Source organism: Muscardinus avellanarius (assembly GCF_963383645.1).
Source record: "Muscardinus avellanarius genome assembly, chromosome: 10".
In the NCBI taxonomy this organism is placed as follows: Eukaryota; Metazoa; Chordata; class Mammalia; order Rodentia; family Gliridae; genus Muscardinus; species Muscardinus avellanarius.
In genome coordinates this window covers 29,080,675-29,096,026 of record NC_137796.1, presented here as the reverse complement: position 1 = coordinate 29,096,026, position 15,352 = coordinate 29,080,675, and the positions used below count along the sequence as shown (strand labels likewise).

At 50.8% G+C, this 15,352-nt stretch overlaps 2 protein-coding genes across 2 annotated transcripts; both read left to right on the top strand.

Moving 5' to 3' along the window:
- Positions 1–2,474: 2,474 nt before the first annotated feature.
- Positions 2,475–3,432, top strand: LOC308268383 (metallothionein-2-like; the record flags this gene model as incomplete). The annotated part of the gene is made up of 3 exons (XM_080703522.1): positions 2,475–2,502; positions 2,953–3,018; positions 3,341–3,432. The coding sequence occupies 3 exons, from the start codon at positions 2,475–2,477 to the stop codon at positions 3,430–3,432; spliced, it is 186 nt and encodes a 61-aa protein (XP_080559648.1).
- A 3,811-nt stretch (positions 3,433–7,243) lies between these two features.
- On the top strand, positions 7,244–8,550 carry LOC308267964 (metallothionein-1E; the record flags this gene model as incomplete). The annotated part of the gene is made up of 3 exons (XM_080702935.1): positions 7,244–7,271; positions 7,795–7,860; positions 8,459–8,550. 3 exons carry the CDS (start codon positions 7,244–7,246, stop codon positions 8,548–8,550), a joined length of 186 nt encoding a protein of 61 aa, XP_080559061.1.
- Positions 8,551–15,352: the final 6,802 nt, after the last annotated feature.

Sequence of the window (15,352 nt, the reverse complement as noted above, 5' to 3'; positions counted from 1 at the left end):
GAGACTTTCTGGAAACAAAATCCTGCCAGCCACCATCAGTGCCCTCTGGTCAGGCCCCTTTACTTGCAAAGATTAGCCTGCATCGGAATTTGGGGCTGGGGTTGTGCCTTTGCTTCTCTTGTTTCTAAGCCAAGGGGATGACTATGGCCATAAACTCCCCGGGAAAAGATACTTCTCCACCATCTAGAAAAACAAAAAGGCCTTCTTCACCTTTTATGTTATTTGTTCTTCATCCCAACCAGTGAGACTACTGAACACTTTTCAGTTACTAAACATTTTTCTTGGAAATAATTCTGTTTTATTGCATGTATTTACATAAAAAGCAACCTTTTTGTGTGTGTGTGTGTGGTCCTGGGTATTGAACAAGGGGCATTCTACATCTGAGCTACATCCCAGCCCTATGTTATTTGTTTGTTTTATTGTGGTACTGGAGATTGAACCCAGTGGTATTTTACCTCATATCTACACTCCCAGCCCTATTTAATTTATTTATTTGTTTGTTTTGGGGGGTATTGGGGATGGAACCCAGGGGCATTTTACCTCCGAGCTACATCCCCAGCCCTATTTTTTTTTTTAAGTCTTTTTATTTTTGAAACAGGGTCTTACTGAGCTGCAAAGGGCCTCACTAAGTAGCTGAGGCTGTCCACAAACCACAATCCTCTGGTCTCAGACTTCCCAGTGCTGGGATTACAAGCATGTGCCACCATGCCCTTATTTTTAAATTTGGAAACAAAGTCTCACTAAGTTATAGAAAGCCTTGCTAAATTGCTGTGGCTAGCCACAAACCTGAGCCCCTCCAGTCTCAGCCTCCCAAGTAGTGGGATTAGAAAGGCATACCAGTTTGGCATGCTGGTGCACGCTTGTAATCCCAGCATTTGGGAGGCTGAGACAGGAGGATCTGGGTCCTCGGCCAGCCTCAGCTACTTAGAGGACCTTGCAACTCAGTGAGACCCTGTTTCAATATAAGGAATAAAAAATGGAACTGGGGGTGTAGCTCAGAGGTAGTATGTCCCTGGGTTTAACCCCCAGTACCGCAATTATAAAAAAAGGGGGTATACCACCAAGTTGGGCTCCTATTTTGTTTGTTTTTTAGTTTTCAAACAGAGTCTTGATAAAGTTTCTCAAGGCCTCACTAACTTGTTGAGGCTGGCCTTGAACTTGTGATACTCCTGTCTCAGCCTCCCAAGTACAGGGATTACAAACATGCACCATCACCTCCAGCTAAAAAAGCAACCCCTTTTCTATGGCTGAAAATGAGAACCAGTCTCACTTCTGGACATACAAGGTAGCCCTGAACGACACACACCCTTCTGTGTTGCGTTTGTCCCTCCCTCGCTGGCTCTCGGGCTCGTCTCTGTCTTTTCACATAGATTCCAAGGATTGGCCTGTATGCAGCCATACCTAGGCCAAGCAGAAGCTTCATGTATGACTTCCTTGTCTCCTTCTCCCGTGAATTTCATGGGTTCAGATTCAGCTACCTGAGGTTCGAGTCCTGGGTGCCTTGGCTAGGTACTTCACTGCGTGCCTGGTAGATGTCTTATTAGTAAGACAGTGTTATAATCCTATTTATTTAAGGCGTCATTGTGAGAGTTCAAAGACCCAAGGCAAATAAAGAGGACCAGCACAACTAAAAGCTATGGACTCGCCAGAAATATTAATAGGGAAATAAGCACTTACCTTTTTTATTTTATCTGTCTCAGGGTCTGCACCTCACCTGACAAGACCCCTTCCCCCCTTGGCCCCTGGGCGGGGCTGTGGGAGGCTCCAGGTAAGTGAAAGCGTGGGAGGACCCATTCAAATGTGCCCATCCCTCTGCTCTGAGGTGGAGGATGGAAGTGCAGGAGGGAGAATCTGAGTCCCTCGCTGCTGTGCAAAGAGGAACCTGGCAAAGACCCTAAGTGGGGTCGGGGACTAGCAATGACCCGGGAGCAGATTTCCCTTTCATGGTCAGTCCTCTGACACGTTGTCCTGGCTGCACTCCCTGGGTGGGTGGCTCAGATCAGGGTACAGGAGTGAGCAGCAGGTTGGCGTTGCGGAGAGAGGCGAGGCGTCTGGGCTGGGTGTTGGGGCACTGCATGGCCGGATTCCCAGCAAGCCCGGGAAAGTAGTGGCTTGGCACCTGGAGAAAGTTGGCAAGGGGACAGGAGAGCCGCCGCGTAGGGCCGGGCGCACAAGTGCTTCCAGCTCTAGCCGGGCCAAGGGGCGGCCCCGCAGTGCGCACGTAGCAGTTCCGGGAGCTCTTCCCGAGGTCGGCAGGGCGCCCAGGGTGCACTCAGCCCGCAGGGTGCGCTCAGCTCGCCCAAGGCCAGAGGGAGGCGTGGACTCTAGTAGCGGGTGCACCGGCCGGGGCGGGGCTTTGCAGCCGGGCCAGTCTCCTGCCTATAAAGTGACGCGGAGGTTCCTAGGCTCCAACCCGCCTTCAGCTTCTCCGTCTGAGCTCTTTAGCTGTTGACCTCCACTCACTCCCGTTCAAAATGGACCCCAACTGCTCCTGTTCCACTGGTAAGGCACACCGGCTTTCTGGGCTTCAGGACCCCCCAATCTTAAGCGGGTTCGCTGGTTGGGAGGACGACCATTGTGGCTGAAGCGGCCTCCTTTTTCCCCCACTTTCTTTTCTCCTGGCTAAGCGCCTTCAGCACCCCTGGAGATTGCCAGGCTGCAGGGGCTCCCATTTCCTGGGGAGAGGAGGGACGCTCCAGGCCTCCTGCTCATTATCATCTCCTGAGCTGGCTGAGCCTGGGACCTTCCTCCCTGGGGAGCGCTCAAGAGGGTACCCTGTGCATCCAGGCAGCAGTGCTGTGAAGGCGGGTGGCACTTGCTCGGGTCTCTGTGGGACACTGGATCAGGGCGGGCCTGCAGCACTGCAGCAGGTGGGTGCAGGATGTAGGGACCCCGTGTCCTGTCTCCTGCTTCACAGCCAGGGCTCACTGCCTGGCTCTGTCTTCTTTACAGGTGGCTCCTGCACCTGCGCTGGTGCCTGCAAATGCAAAGAGTGCAGGTGCACCACCTGCAAGAAGAGTGAGTGTGGGCTGTGCTGGGAACTGGGCTGCAGCAGAGGGTGGAGGGGATCTAGTGGGCTCTGAGTGGGTGCCTCTGGGAAGTGCCCTTCCTGGCCTAAAGAGCCACGTCCACTCTCTCCAGGCTTCCTGCACTGCTCTGAGCTCAGGCGGGCCGGGGCAGCTTCTTTCTATTGAGACACAAACCCCAAAGGTGCCCTCTGTTGTCCCAGAACAGAGCCATGCTCTCCAAAAATAGTCCCATGGGACAGGGGGCAGAGGCTGGGCTAGGCCAGATGTCTGGGTGTCCACTCTGACCTCTCCCTCCCCCCTTCCTTCCCCAGGCTGCTGCTCCTGCTGCCCTGTGGGCTGTGCCAAGTGCGCCCAGGGCTGTGTCTGCAAAGGGGCATCAGACAAGTGCAGCTGCTGCACCTGATGTAGGAGCCTGCTCCCCCTGTAAATACGAACCCGGATTTCCTTCCCCTACAGCCCTGACCCATTTGCTACGTTCCTTTTTCTATGAAGTATGTGAATAAAAAATGGTGTTGATTTGATCCTGGCTCTGGGTTTCTCTGTGTACCATGGGAATAAGTGGCCGGGATAAGGGATTGAGTTGGGGTGCAGAGATGTGGACTCTGGACTCAGATCTCAGCCCCTGAATAGTGATTTCAAGCCAGGGGCCTCCATGAGTTTCGTCTAATATAAAATGGAAAAGCATTCCAGATCTTCTCTGTGCATGGATGGATCAGATGGCACTCTCATGTCAAGTGTTGAAAGCATAGAACTCTCACACATTCTCTTATTTCCTACACCAGCTTTGGTTCCTCATTAGATCTGAGGCTTTGAAGGAAGGATACAGAATGTGGCATGCAGTCCCAGCTGCTTGGGTCCTCAGGAGTCTCAATCCCCATAATGAAAGTCATTCTTTTTTTTATCCATCTCAGATCTAAGCCTTGATAAATGATATTAATTGTAGAGATAAAGAGATCAAAGAACACATGGCATAAAAACCACTTTTAGAGTTAAAGTAACTGGAAGATTTCAATAAATATATGAGAAAGTCTAAAATAAGATTCATATACTATGCCACATACATTGTGATGATGTTGGTTGCGGAACAGAAACTACAGACCTGGCCCCAGTGGGGAACCACACAGCAGCGCTGGAGGGATTCCCACTAGGAACATCAGTCTTGGTTTGTCCGGGGCCCTGGGGCTCCCTGGTGTGACTTCACAGAAATCTTTGGAAATTTCAAGTCGGATGAATTTGCTCCTATTTTGAATCCCAGCCCTTGGCTATTTCAAGTCAGCCTGGTGACTAAGGACTGGGATAGAATGACCCAGGACTCTTCTGGCAAGATGATGTGTATGTGCTCATTGCAATACTCCCCGTCTCTCTGTGCAGGGACAGTGAGGGATTGTGCAATTTGGGGGTGTGATGGTGTTCATTAGGAAGGAGCCAGGCCCTGGGGGAATGTTAATAAATCCAGTAGTCAGAGCCTGTTTTTTTTGAATGGATGCTATTTGACGTTCAATCAAAGGGCAACAGGAGTCTCTTATGCACAAGTGAGACCAAGCCTGCCCTGGGGTCCCATGTGAAGAAGTGGTGTCAGAAGTCAGTTCACAGCCAGGGTCAGAGTTTTGTTGTCTGGCAGTCCTGATCCACTGCTTGCTTTATCCCTTACTGGCTGTGTGTCTTGGGTAGGTTGCTCGATATCTCTGAGCTTCCTTTCCTAATTTGTACAAAGAAGACTGTATGTCCAGATAGGGATGATGATGATGATGATGATGATGATGATGATGATGATTGTTATTTGGAGTTTTTTGTGCAGGTGATCATCCACATGGCCTGGCAATAGGAAGTTCCAATCCCATCCCATAATTCCACTGCACAGCAGTGCTTCCAAGCAAATGGGGCTACCCCATGGATATTGGTGGTTTCTATCAGCCTGTCCCCAGAAAGTTGATGTAGACAGAGTAATTATGCTTGCCAGTACTTATTAGACCCTAAGCAGCAGACAGGCCACTTTCATTTAATCCCTACCTGGAAGCCGGGTGTGGTGGCGCATGCTTGTAATCCCCACGCTTGGGAGGCTGAGACAGGAGGAACACACAGGTTTAAAGCCAGACTCAGCTACTTAAGGAGGCTTTCAGCAACCTAGTGAGACCCTGTTTCCAAATAAAGTATAAAATAGGTCTGGGAGTGTAGCCCGGAGGTAGAAAGCCTCTGGGTTCCACCCCTAGTACCACCAAAAAAAAAAAAAAGCCAGTCCCACCTTTTGTCACTCTTCATAAGAACCAGTGGGACAGTGGACATGCCGGGTGTCAACACTGAGTTGTCTTCCAGAGGAGTAAAGCAACAGACCTGAAGTCACCCAGCCTAGCTGTGAAAGTGTGAATGAACTTTGTGCACAGTTGACCTCATGCCCTGGCCACGGCTGCAAACATGTGTCATTGGTTGCTCACCTCTCCCTCTCACAGTCATGAGCAAGGAGGGCCTTTGGTTAGTGAGTCCAGCTTTGCCCCTTACTTAAGATAATGTATGAAACCCACAGAGGTCACAGAGCTCTGCAGGGTGGTCCCTCTGCCAGCTCAGTGGTCCTTCCACTGGTGCCTCTGCCATTTCAGAGTTCTGGACTTTCACCAGACAGCAGCACTGGGTGGATGGATGGGGAGGGCTTGATGCTGCAGTCGGCTGGCATGAATGCCCGTCTTGCCCGTCTCACACCTGCGTGATTAACTTCTCCGTGGCTCAGACTCCTCCGCTGTAAAAGGGACATGGTCATAGGGCCTGGCTTGGGTGAGCAAATGGGCTGATACCTGTAAAGGGCTTAGAATGGTGCCTGGCAATAAGAGTTTTATATAACATTAGGTAGTATTTCATTGTCTTTATTAGTTGGAGATATTTTTCTACCACATGCCAGGCTGGTAGACTCATGTCCTAAATCATGTGTCTTATTACCAACATGAGCACATGACCCATGACCCAGAGGTGGGGGTTGTCTCCCAAATAGGGATCCACACCAGGTTTATAAGTGGTGAGCTCGAGAGCCGGTGTCTTCATAACAGGAGGCCACAGGATTCTTTCATTTCTGTGACCACATGCAGGGTCATTTTACTTCACATCATTTTTGTAAATGACCCTATTTCTTTAAAGTTATTTATATGAAAACCAAACTGGTGAGCACTACTGACAATCTCACTTTCAGACATAGAAGGTAGTCATAAAATTATATATAACATATAATATGTCTGTTACTTTTGTGTCTCTTTCATTGCTCTCCCAATTAACTGTAATCTTGCTCTGGTCCTAAAGATTACAAGTTGTAGAAAGGTGTAGAAGACATACCTAGATCAAAAGGGAGCTTTATCATTGACCTCATTCCCCACACACCTAAGAGGCCCCGTGCCTTGAGCCTGAACTAGTTACTTACACTCTTGTGTTGAGAAAAAACAGCTCATAAATAGTATTTCCCTTTAAGATTGTTGTGAAACCTCCAACACAGGAAGTGATTAAAGTGATTAAGGGGCCACCTAGGCTATGGGGAGCACCTGGAGAGGGTTATTTTCTTTCTTCTTCCTTTTTTTTTTTTTTTTAATTTGTTCAGCGGTACTGGGGCCAGAACCCAGAGTCTCGTGTGTAAGGGGAGGGGGGCATCTACTCCTGTTTTCCCCCTGGAGAGTTTGATGCCAAAAAGGACTTGTGCGCACGTGCCTATGGGTCCTGGAGAGGAGAAGGGAGGCAGAGCCCTGGGGGGGGGGGGGCGATGCTGGGACCCGAGACACCTGTGTTTGAGCACACAATTTCCTCACCGCTCACCTGATCTCAGCCAGGGGGAAGGTAGGCCCGAGGCTGGGGTTGCACACGGACTCCAGGAAAGGCTAAGGTGAGATTTACGGGCGGCTGGCTTCCTGGATTAGGGGGCGGGGGTGACAGGCAAACTCGCAGGAGCTGGCAAGGGCAGCGGGGACGCCGCGTGGAGCCGGGCGCACAGCCCCTCCCTCCCTCCCTCCCGAGCTGGCGCCCGCCGCGTGCACCTGCGGGAAGGGAGGGGTGTGCTGCGCCCGGCTCTGGGGCCGTGCTCACCCGCAGCGGCGCGTGCAAGGGCCGGGGCGGGTCTTTGCGCCCGGCCCCCTCCCCACGCTATAAAAGAGCGCAGGTGGGTGGCGGCTACACGGGTTTTCTAGCAGTCCGCCTGCCTCTGCACCCGTTACCTCGAACCTCTAGCCTCGCGGCCTAGACTCGCAATGGACCCCAACTGCGCGTGCGCCACTGGTAAGGGCCGCCTGGCTTAGTTCTCACTGCAGGACAGAGGGTCTCTGGGTATGAGGAAGTCACAGACTGAGCTGTGGGCTAGGAGGACTCCTAGTTTGCCGACCGCTTTCTTTCTAGCTGAGCTCCTGACAGCAGCTTTTCCAGCTACCTTGTGCCTCCAAGTTAGAGTTCTGGCTACTGAGATTCCAGGGCTGCCTTGCCTGATGTTTTCGAGCCCGCTGGCGCTGGGCAGGCCTCGGAGCAATGGGGGCAGATGGGAGGCAGAGGAGATTTCTTCTTTGGAGTTCATGACTTAAGGACCTGCCTCCAGTGCCACATCCTTGGCTGATCTGGAGTCTGGGACCTTCCTTGTGGGGTAAAAAGAGGAGGGCCGTTCCCAGAACGAGGGGAGTGGGAAAAGCAGACCTTCCCCACCTCCCGCTCTGAGCAGGGAGGACGCTCTCAGGTCAGGCTGGAGACTAATGACCATCTCCGTTATCTCTGCCTATCAGTCCTTGCTCACTGCCTTTCCTGCTCCTTATAGGTGGCTCCTGCACCTGTGCCGGCAACTGCAAATGCAGAGAGTGCAAGTGCACGTCCTGCAAGAAGAGTGAGTGTGCCCCCAGGGGCCTTGAGTCAGAGGAGGGAACCCAGAGCCAGAACCAGCCAATGGCCAGGCTCCCCTTCCCTTAGCACCTGATTCAGAATCAGGGAGGAGTCCCAACCCCTCCTTATAGGACTGGGAAACAGGCTCAGGGAGGTCACCAACTTCTGTCATTCCTCATTCCGTCCCTCGCTTCCCAGGTCAGCCTTCTTCATACACCCAGGCCCAGAAACACTGCACGTGGTCTTGGGGACCACTTGTGGTTCCTGACCTGCTGGGCCAGTCTTCTCTTGTATGTCCCAGAGCTTCCCTGGCCCTCCCAGGGCTGCTTCATCAAGGGTTCACCCCCTTCCCATCTTGATTCTTCTCACTTCATTGTAGGATTTGGGGGGGGGGGCTCGTTTTCATTGACCCTAGAGGCCGGGTCACTGCCTTTCCAGGCTTTCTGCCCTGGACTTCTTAAAGCATGACTCACCCCAAAATCCACCACCTGGCAGAGTATGCTGTCCTAAGCTAAAGGTCCTGTGGGCGGGGGGCAGAGCCTGGGCCAGGCCTGCTGTTGGGTGAGTGTGCTCTGACCTCTCCGTCCCCCTTGCTTCCCCAGGCTGCTGCTCCTGCTGCCCCGTGGGCTGTGCCAAGTGCGCCCAGGGCTGCGTCTGCAAAGGGGCATCGGACAAGTGCAGCTGCTGCGCCTGATGTGGGAGCCTGCTCCCCTGTAGATACAGTGACCTGCACAAACCTGGATTTTTTTTTTTTTAATCTTCTGACTTACTTGCTTCCTTTCTTTATCAGTGAAATGTTTGAATGACAATAAACTCATCCATACTATTTTGGTTCCAGGTGCCTCGTGATTCTTTCTTGCTGGGCTGTCGGGAACTCGGTTGAAGGAAGTTGGGAGGGAGGCACCGGGAGTGGGGGTCCAGGTGCACAGTGTCCTGAGGTCTTTTTTTGGCCTTGGCTCCAATTCGAGAGCTATGGAAGCGGGTTTCCTCTACCACCTTCTAGGAATAGTCAATCGGAGGTCACATCTTATACAGCTACTTAATTGTGCACCTGCTGTATACACAGGCATGGGGCTCTTGATGAGAACACGGGGCTTACAGACTGCTGGGGACAGAGACAATGATGGAATAGAAAGTCTTGTGGAAAGAATAAATAATGGCCATGTCTGAGAAATCACAGGAGGTGCTGCACAGACACCTGGGAGCTGCCTTCCTGCCGGAGAGCACAGGTTGGGCAGAGGGCTGGAAGGGGGAAGGGCTGGATGTGTTTAGGGAACACGAGTCCAGTTGGTGGTGTGAGGCAAGTGGTCCGTATCCTTTGGAGAAGGAGGGGACAGAGACCTTGTGCCTCACTTGTCTAAATGGCTCCCTGCTTCATTGCCCAGCTGGGTCACTGTGCTTGAGCTAGCATCTCCCCACCCCCATTCTGATGTCTTAGGTCTAAGATGGACCTGAGGAACTTCTACTTTAGCAAGTACCTAAGGTTGCAACTCACTGAAATGATTGGTAAAATAATATGGCCTCTGTCATTTCCTTTCCAACTTCAACTCCAGGCACTATGCCTTCCCCAATTGGTATTTGGTGCAACTCTCCAACAGAGTTGGAGCCTGCCCTGGAGGCTGGGGAGCCTGGAGGTGCCCAGTGGAGAGGCCCAAGCCCTGCCTGGCTGTGGAGGGAGAAGTGGGCAGGCTTTGCCATGAAGGATGCAAGAAACTCCCCCGGGGCTCAGGTGCCACCGTAGGCTGGCACCCAAGCCACCGCTTCCTGCAGTGACTGCTGGGGCACAAGGGCGTGATGTGTTTATTTCAAGCTGGGTCTAGAAGTTCTAGTGCTGAAGCCTCATGGGTAGCCAGCTTTTGTAACTCTGTTTTGGAGAATTGTTGCCAGACCTCTCTGAGAACTTGGAACATGATGTTTTCACTGGGCCTGACAAACATGATCATTTAACTTGTAGCTTTTTGTTTTCCTGGTCATGTGTGACATGGCATTATCACTTTATCACCCCCAGGGGTGGTGAGCATGACTGTAGTAGGCATCTGTTGGAGAGAGATTAATTTATAATTTTATTTATTTATTTATTTATTTATTTATTTATTTATTTATTTATTTTGGTGGTACTGGGGTTCCTGGAAGCCCTTCTACCTCCGGGCTACACTCCCAGACCTATTTTTACATTTTTATTTGGAAACAGGGTCTCCTAAGCCAGTGTGCGCGGCTGGCTTCGAACCTGCGCGATCCTCCTGTCTCTGCCTCCCAAGCGCGGGGATTACAAGCGTGCGCCACCACACCCGGCTTCTAATTTATAATTTTAAAAAATGTGATGTGAGCCGGGCGTGATGGCGCACGCTTGCAATCCCCGCGCTTGGGAGGCAGAGACAGGAGGATTGCGCAGGTTCAAAGCCAGATGCGCTGGCTTAAGAGACCCTGTTTCCAAATAAAGAAATTATAAAAATGGGAAATGGGTCTGGGAGTGTAGCCCAGAGGTAGAAGGGTTTCCAGGAACCCCAGTATCACACACACACACACACACACACTGTAATGTGGCTGTTAATTGGAATGCCTAGCTTATTTATTTATTTATTTATTTATTTATTTATTTATTTATTTTTGGTGGTACTAGGGTTCCTGGAAACCCTTCTACCTCCGGGCTACACTCCCAGACCTATTTTATACTTTTTAAAATTTGGAAACAGGGTCTCTTAAGCCAGCGCGGCTGGCTTCAAACCTGTGCTATCCTCCTGTCTCCGCCACCCAAGTGCAGGGATTACAAGTGTGTGCCACCACGCCCGGCTTATTTACTTATTTATTTATTTATTTATTTATTTGCAGTACTGGGGATGGAACCCAGGGGCATTCTACCTCCGAGCTATACCCCCAGCCCTATTTTTTATTCTTTACTTTGAAACAGGGTCTCACTGAGTTGCAAAGGGCCTCACTAAGTGGCTGAGGCTATCCACGAACCATGATCCTCCCATCTCAGCCTCCCAAATGCTGGGATTACAAGCATGTGCCACCACACCCGGCTCTAGCTTAGTTTTAGAAGTTTCAGTGCTAAGTGCACCACTGTGCAACAACCTGGTAAGCAGTGAAGAGCTGGACCACCTGGTTTGAACCCCAGCTCCGTTACTTAGGCAAGTACGTAGTCCCCTACGTCTCACATTCTCATCTGTAAAGTAGAGGCAGTAACAGAGCCCAACCCATATAGGGCTGTTGTGAGGTTAAATGTGTCTAGTGCAGTACCTGGCAAGTACTGCAAGTCAGGGCTCAGCAGTGCTACTTCCTTCCTGGCCAGGCATGGTGTCTCATAATCAGTAAAAGTGCTCTCTCTTCTTCATCCAGTGAGTGCTCATTGGACCACTTCTGAATGTAAGTCAGTGTACTGGACAGAGAGGGAAGATCAGATACAAGATCACCCTTCACTGGTGATCTTATTTAAGTCCCTGTTTGTTCTAGAATAACTTGGGCCCTAGTGTTTGAGGACTGGCCCCAAGGACTGAAAAAGAGAGGCAGACAGCTTTAGGATTGCAGAGATAATTTACTGGGGGAACTTAGTGACAGAAATATGGTTGTGGGCAGCAGCAAAATCAGCTGGATCCCTGCAATTTGAGTCAGAAGAAGGGGTATATTTATGGGTTAGATCGAAAGCGACTTCATTCTTTAGCTGGAATGTGTATGGTTTATCTTAAGGTGATACAGAACAGTCAGGTATGTCCAAGAAGCCAGGTCTGGTTGTAAAGCCTTGCATGTGATTCTAGTGGTTTTATCGATTTATGGGCTGCTAGAAACTGCAGGGAAAGCTGACTAGGGTTACTCTGGGGCAACCATGGCACTTATGACTCAACATGACTACACTACATCATGTCAAGCGGTGTCCATAGACCGTTGAACTCAGAGCAGTTCTTTACTATTTGGAGATACAGATGCTTACCTGGGCAGGGAGCTACAAGGAGTCTGAATATGTCCAACTTCAGAAGAAGGGCCCATTCCACACTGACTCTGAGATAGGCCGAGTGCGAGGCAATCTAAGAGAGAGGTGTGGAAAAAGAGTGTGATTCATGTCTCCTGACCAGGAGGAAACGAGAAAACCCCACTCACTCTGCTAGGAGAGGGCATCCCAGGAGAGCTGTGACCTGGCACAGCAGAGCCCAGGGATACACTCTGTGAAGTGTCTTCCTGCCCATCTCCTGCCAGTGTGCTTGCTGGCTAAACCCAACTAGATGCTATCCCTGCGGCCCTGGAAGACAAACAGCTCACCCTGAAAACAGGCTGCTCGTCCTTATCAACAAAGATCTTGTGAGTCCTTCTTTATCCCCTTTGAGAGTCAAACTAATCTAAAGATGAATTTAGTTCATAGCACTGGAAGGAGGGAGGGTTGGGAGGGGTGAGGGATGGCGGTGGGAATCCTGTATTGTTGAGGGTGGGGCGGGGACCACAGGCATTTGAAGCCTCTCAGATGCCTGTCTGCAGGTGCGGTCAGCAGGTCTGCTCAGAGTCCACTGGGGAGTGGGGGTGGGAGAGGACCTGAAGCGCATCCTGGATCCCCATGGCTCTGCCTATGGCATTGCAGCACCACTGAGCCCCCTTTCAGGGTGATCCTTGGGGCCCCCACTGGCCAGCTGTAGACCCACATCCACCTCCTGCCCTGGGTTCCTCTCATACCGCACTGCTCCTAGCTCCTTCCTGGACCCTCCTCATGTCCTATCTTCCTCCTGCAGACCCGGGCCACAGCCCTCCACCCCTCCACTGTGCAGGGAGGGGAGGCCCACCCCCAGCCACCTTACCTGCCCTGTCACCATTCCTATCCCCAAGCCCAAGCAAGGCTAGGCCAGAACTACACATACTAAGGGATCTTGGGTGGCCTGGCCCTGGAGAAGAAGCTAGCCCAACCGGTCCTTTAGAGAGAGGCTTCATCTGCCAGAGATGTGGCTCTCTGCAGGTGGATTCAGGTTTGGGATGGGTGTTTATCAGGTTTGTCAGGCATCCATCCCCCTCCCACTTCCTTTCAGGAACTTCCCTCTGCTCTCCCTTGGTGGGAGGGAAGCTGGAGGTCTGACTCCATCTATAAAAGCTGGAAGGTTACTCCCATCTCTCCAGGGAACCATGGCCAACTGGCTGTTCACTCTGGGATAGTCTACTCTGAGATGCGGAAGAGATAAGTCTCAAAGGGCATTCACCAGGCATATGGCCCAACCAGGTTCTTTGGGCCCCGAAACCAGGCCTGTGAACCCTACATCCCACCCCTAGGGCATCTCCTTGGTTCCTGGCCTCTTTCCAAGATTGCCTACCCCACACACATACCATTTATCTTTCCAGCAAATAACACTCAGCTTTGTTTTATTGCTTGCTATTGAAGAGCCTGAACAGACATCCTTTGGTGGGGAAGATATTGGTGGGGTGAGGGGCTTCCCCCATGATATCACTAGACTACCCAGGGCCTGAGACACAGGGCAGAACAGGGCAGGGGGCTCGATATCACTTCCCAGCCAGGACCCTGCTTCTTGCCAGGGCCTGTGAAACCCGCCCTTGGGTGAGGTGAGGTTTTTTTCTGGGCAGTGAGGCATTTCCTGCCCTGGAGGCCTGTCACTCTCTTGCCAGGGAACATTTACTTTCCTGGCAGGAATTCAAAGTTTGTACCAGTCGCAAGTGGCTCCTCAGAGTCCTATGAGTCACACGGGACTGAGTCCCTGCTAGAGCTGGAAAAAAACACAAACAAACAAAACCAACACACACACAAAGAAAAACCCCCAAGGCAAGCTTCCCTGGAGGGAAAGAACCCAAAAAGGACCCCTGGCTTCCCTTCCACCCACTCACCCCAAGGTGGGTCCTCATGTCTCCCAGATGCAGGGATATAGAGGAAGAAAAGGCCTGGGGATGGAAGAGTCTTGTCAATCCCCTTCCAGATAATAGGGGGCCATAGAGGGTTAAGGGACAAAAGGAAAATAATCATTGGGATTATTTGTTCATTTCTGGTACTTGTACTGTGCTAGACCTGTGGCAAGGGCTGAATAACAATGATAAGAAGGACAGTCTGCCCTCCAGGGTCCTAGGCTCATGGGCGGGCAGGGGGAGTTGAGTTCACAAATCAGTTCAACATGGGGTAAGAGAAGGCGGGTAGCATTGCTTCTCACTACACTCCACCCCTGCCGCTAAGTCCAAGTCCCCATGGGCTTCTCTGGCTGACTGCTGAGCTTCCTACCTGGTCTCCCTGCATCTGCTCTTGCTCCTGCAGTCTGTTTTCAGCCCAACAGCCGGAGAGATCATCTGCTCAAAATTCTCCTCAGAGCTGGGTGTGGTGGTTCACACTTGTAGTCCCAGTACTGGGAGGCCTAAACAGGAGGATCCCAGGTGCAGGGACAGCCTCGGCAACTTAGCAAGGCCCTCTACAAATTAGTGAGACCCCGATTCAAAATAAAAAATAAAATAGGGCTGGGGTAGTTCAGAGGTAAAATGCCCCTGGGTTCAATCCCCAGTACTACAAACACAAAACATAACAAAACAAAACAAAAACAAGCAAAAACCCAAAACAACCTCCACAGGTCTCTTTCTCACTCTATGTAAAAGTCAGAATCCTTACACTGGCCCCAGGGCTGGGATAGAGCCTGTGGACTCTCATTCTCTCTTGGTACATCAGCATTTGAATTTTCTCTCAATTAAATTGATGCAAATGGTGCCTCATTACGACATTATTATGTTATTTTTGTAGTACCGGAGATTGAACCCAGGGACATTCTACTTTTGAGCCACACCCTCCCAGCACTTTTTTTTTTTTAAATAAATTTTAAAATAGGGCCTCATTAAATCACTGAAGCAGGCCATAAACCTGTGATCCTCCTGCCTCAGCCTCCAAGTACTGGGGTTCCAGGTGTGCACCATCGTGCTCAGCTTCACTGTGACTTTTTCAGTCACCAGTAATGTAGAGCATCTTCATGTTTGTTGCTATATGTGTTTTCTTTTCTGGGATATTGTCTGTATCTTGTGCACATTTGTGTGTGTGTGTGTGTGTGTGTGTGTGTTTGCGCGCACGCGCTACTGGGGATGGAACCCAAGAGCATTCTACCTCCAAGTTACACCCCCAGCCCTAATTTTCATTTTTTATTTTGAAACAGGGTCTTACTAAGTTGTGAAGGGCTTCACTAAGTAGCTTGAGACTGGCTGCGAACCTGCGATCCTCTTGTCTCAGCCGCCCAAGTACTGGGATTACAAGCTTGTGCTACCACGCCCAGCGTTGTGCTCATTCCTTTTAACGAACTAAAGTCCACACCCTTCATTTAGATTTCCCTTGTTGTTCACCTGTTCTTTATAGGATCACATCTAAGATACCACGTTACAGCCAGCCATCTTGTCTCCTTTAGGCCCCCTCAGCTATGACAGTTTTTGGCAGACTTCCCTGTTTTGATGACTTTGGCAATTTGGACAACACCGGTTAGGTCTATTGTAGGATACCTCTCTTTGGGAACTTGGTGCTTTTCTCCTTATTAAACTGGGGTTATGGGATT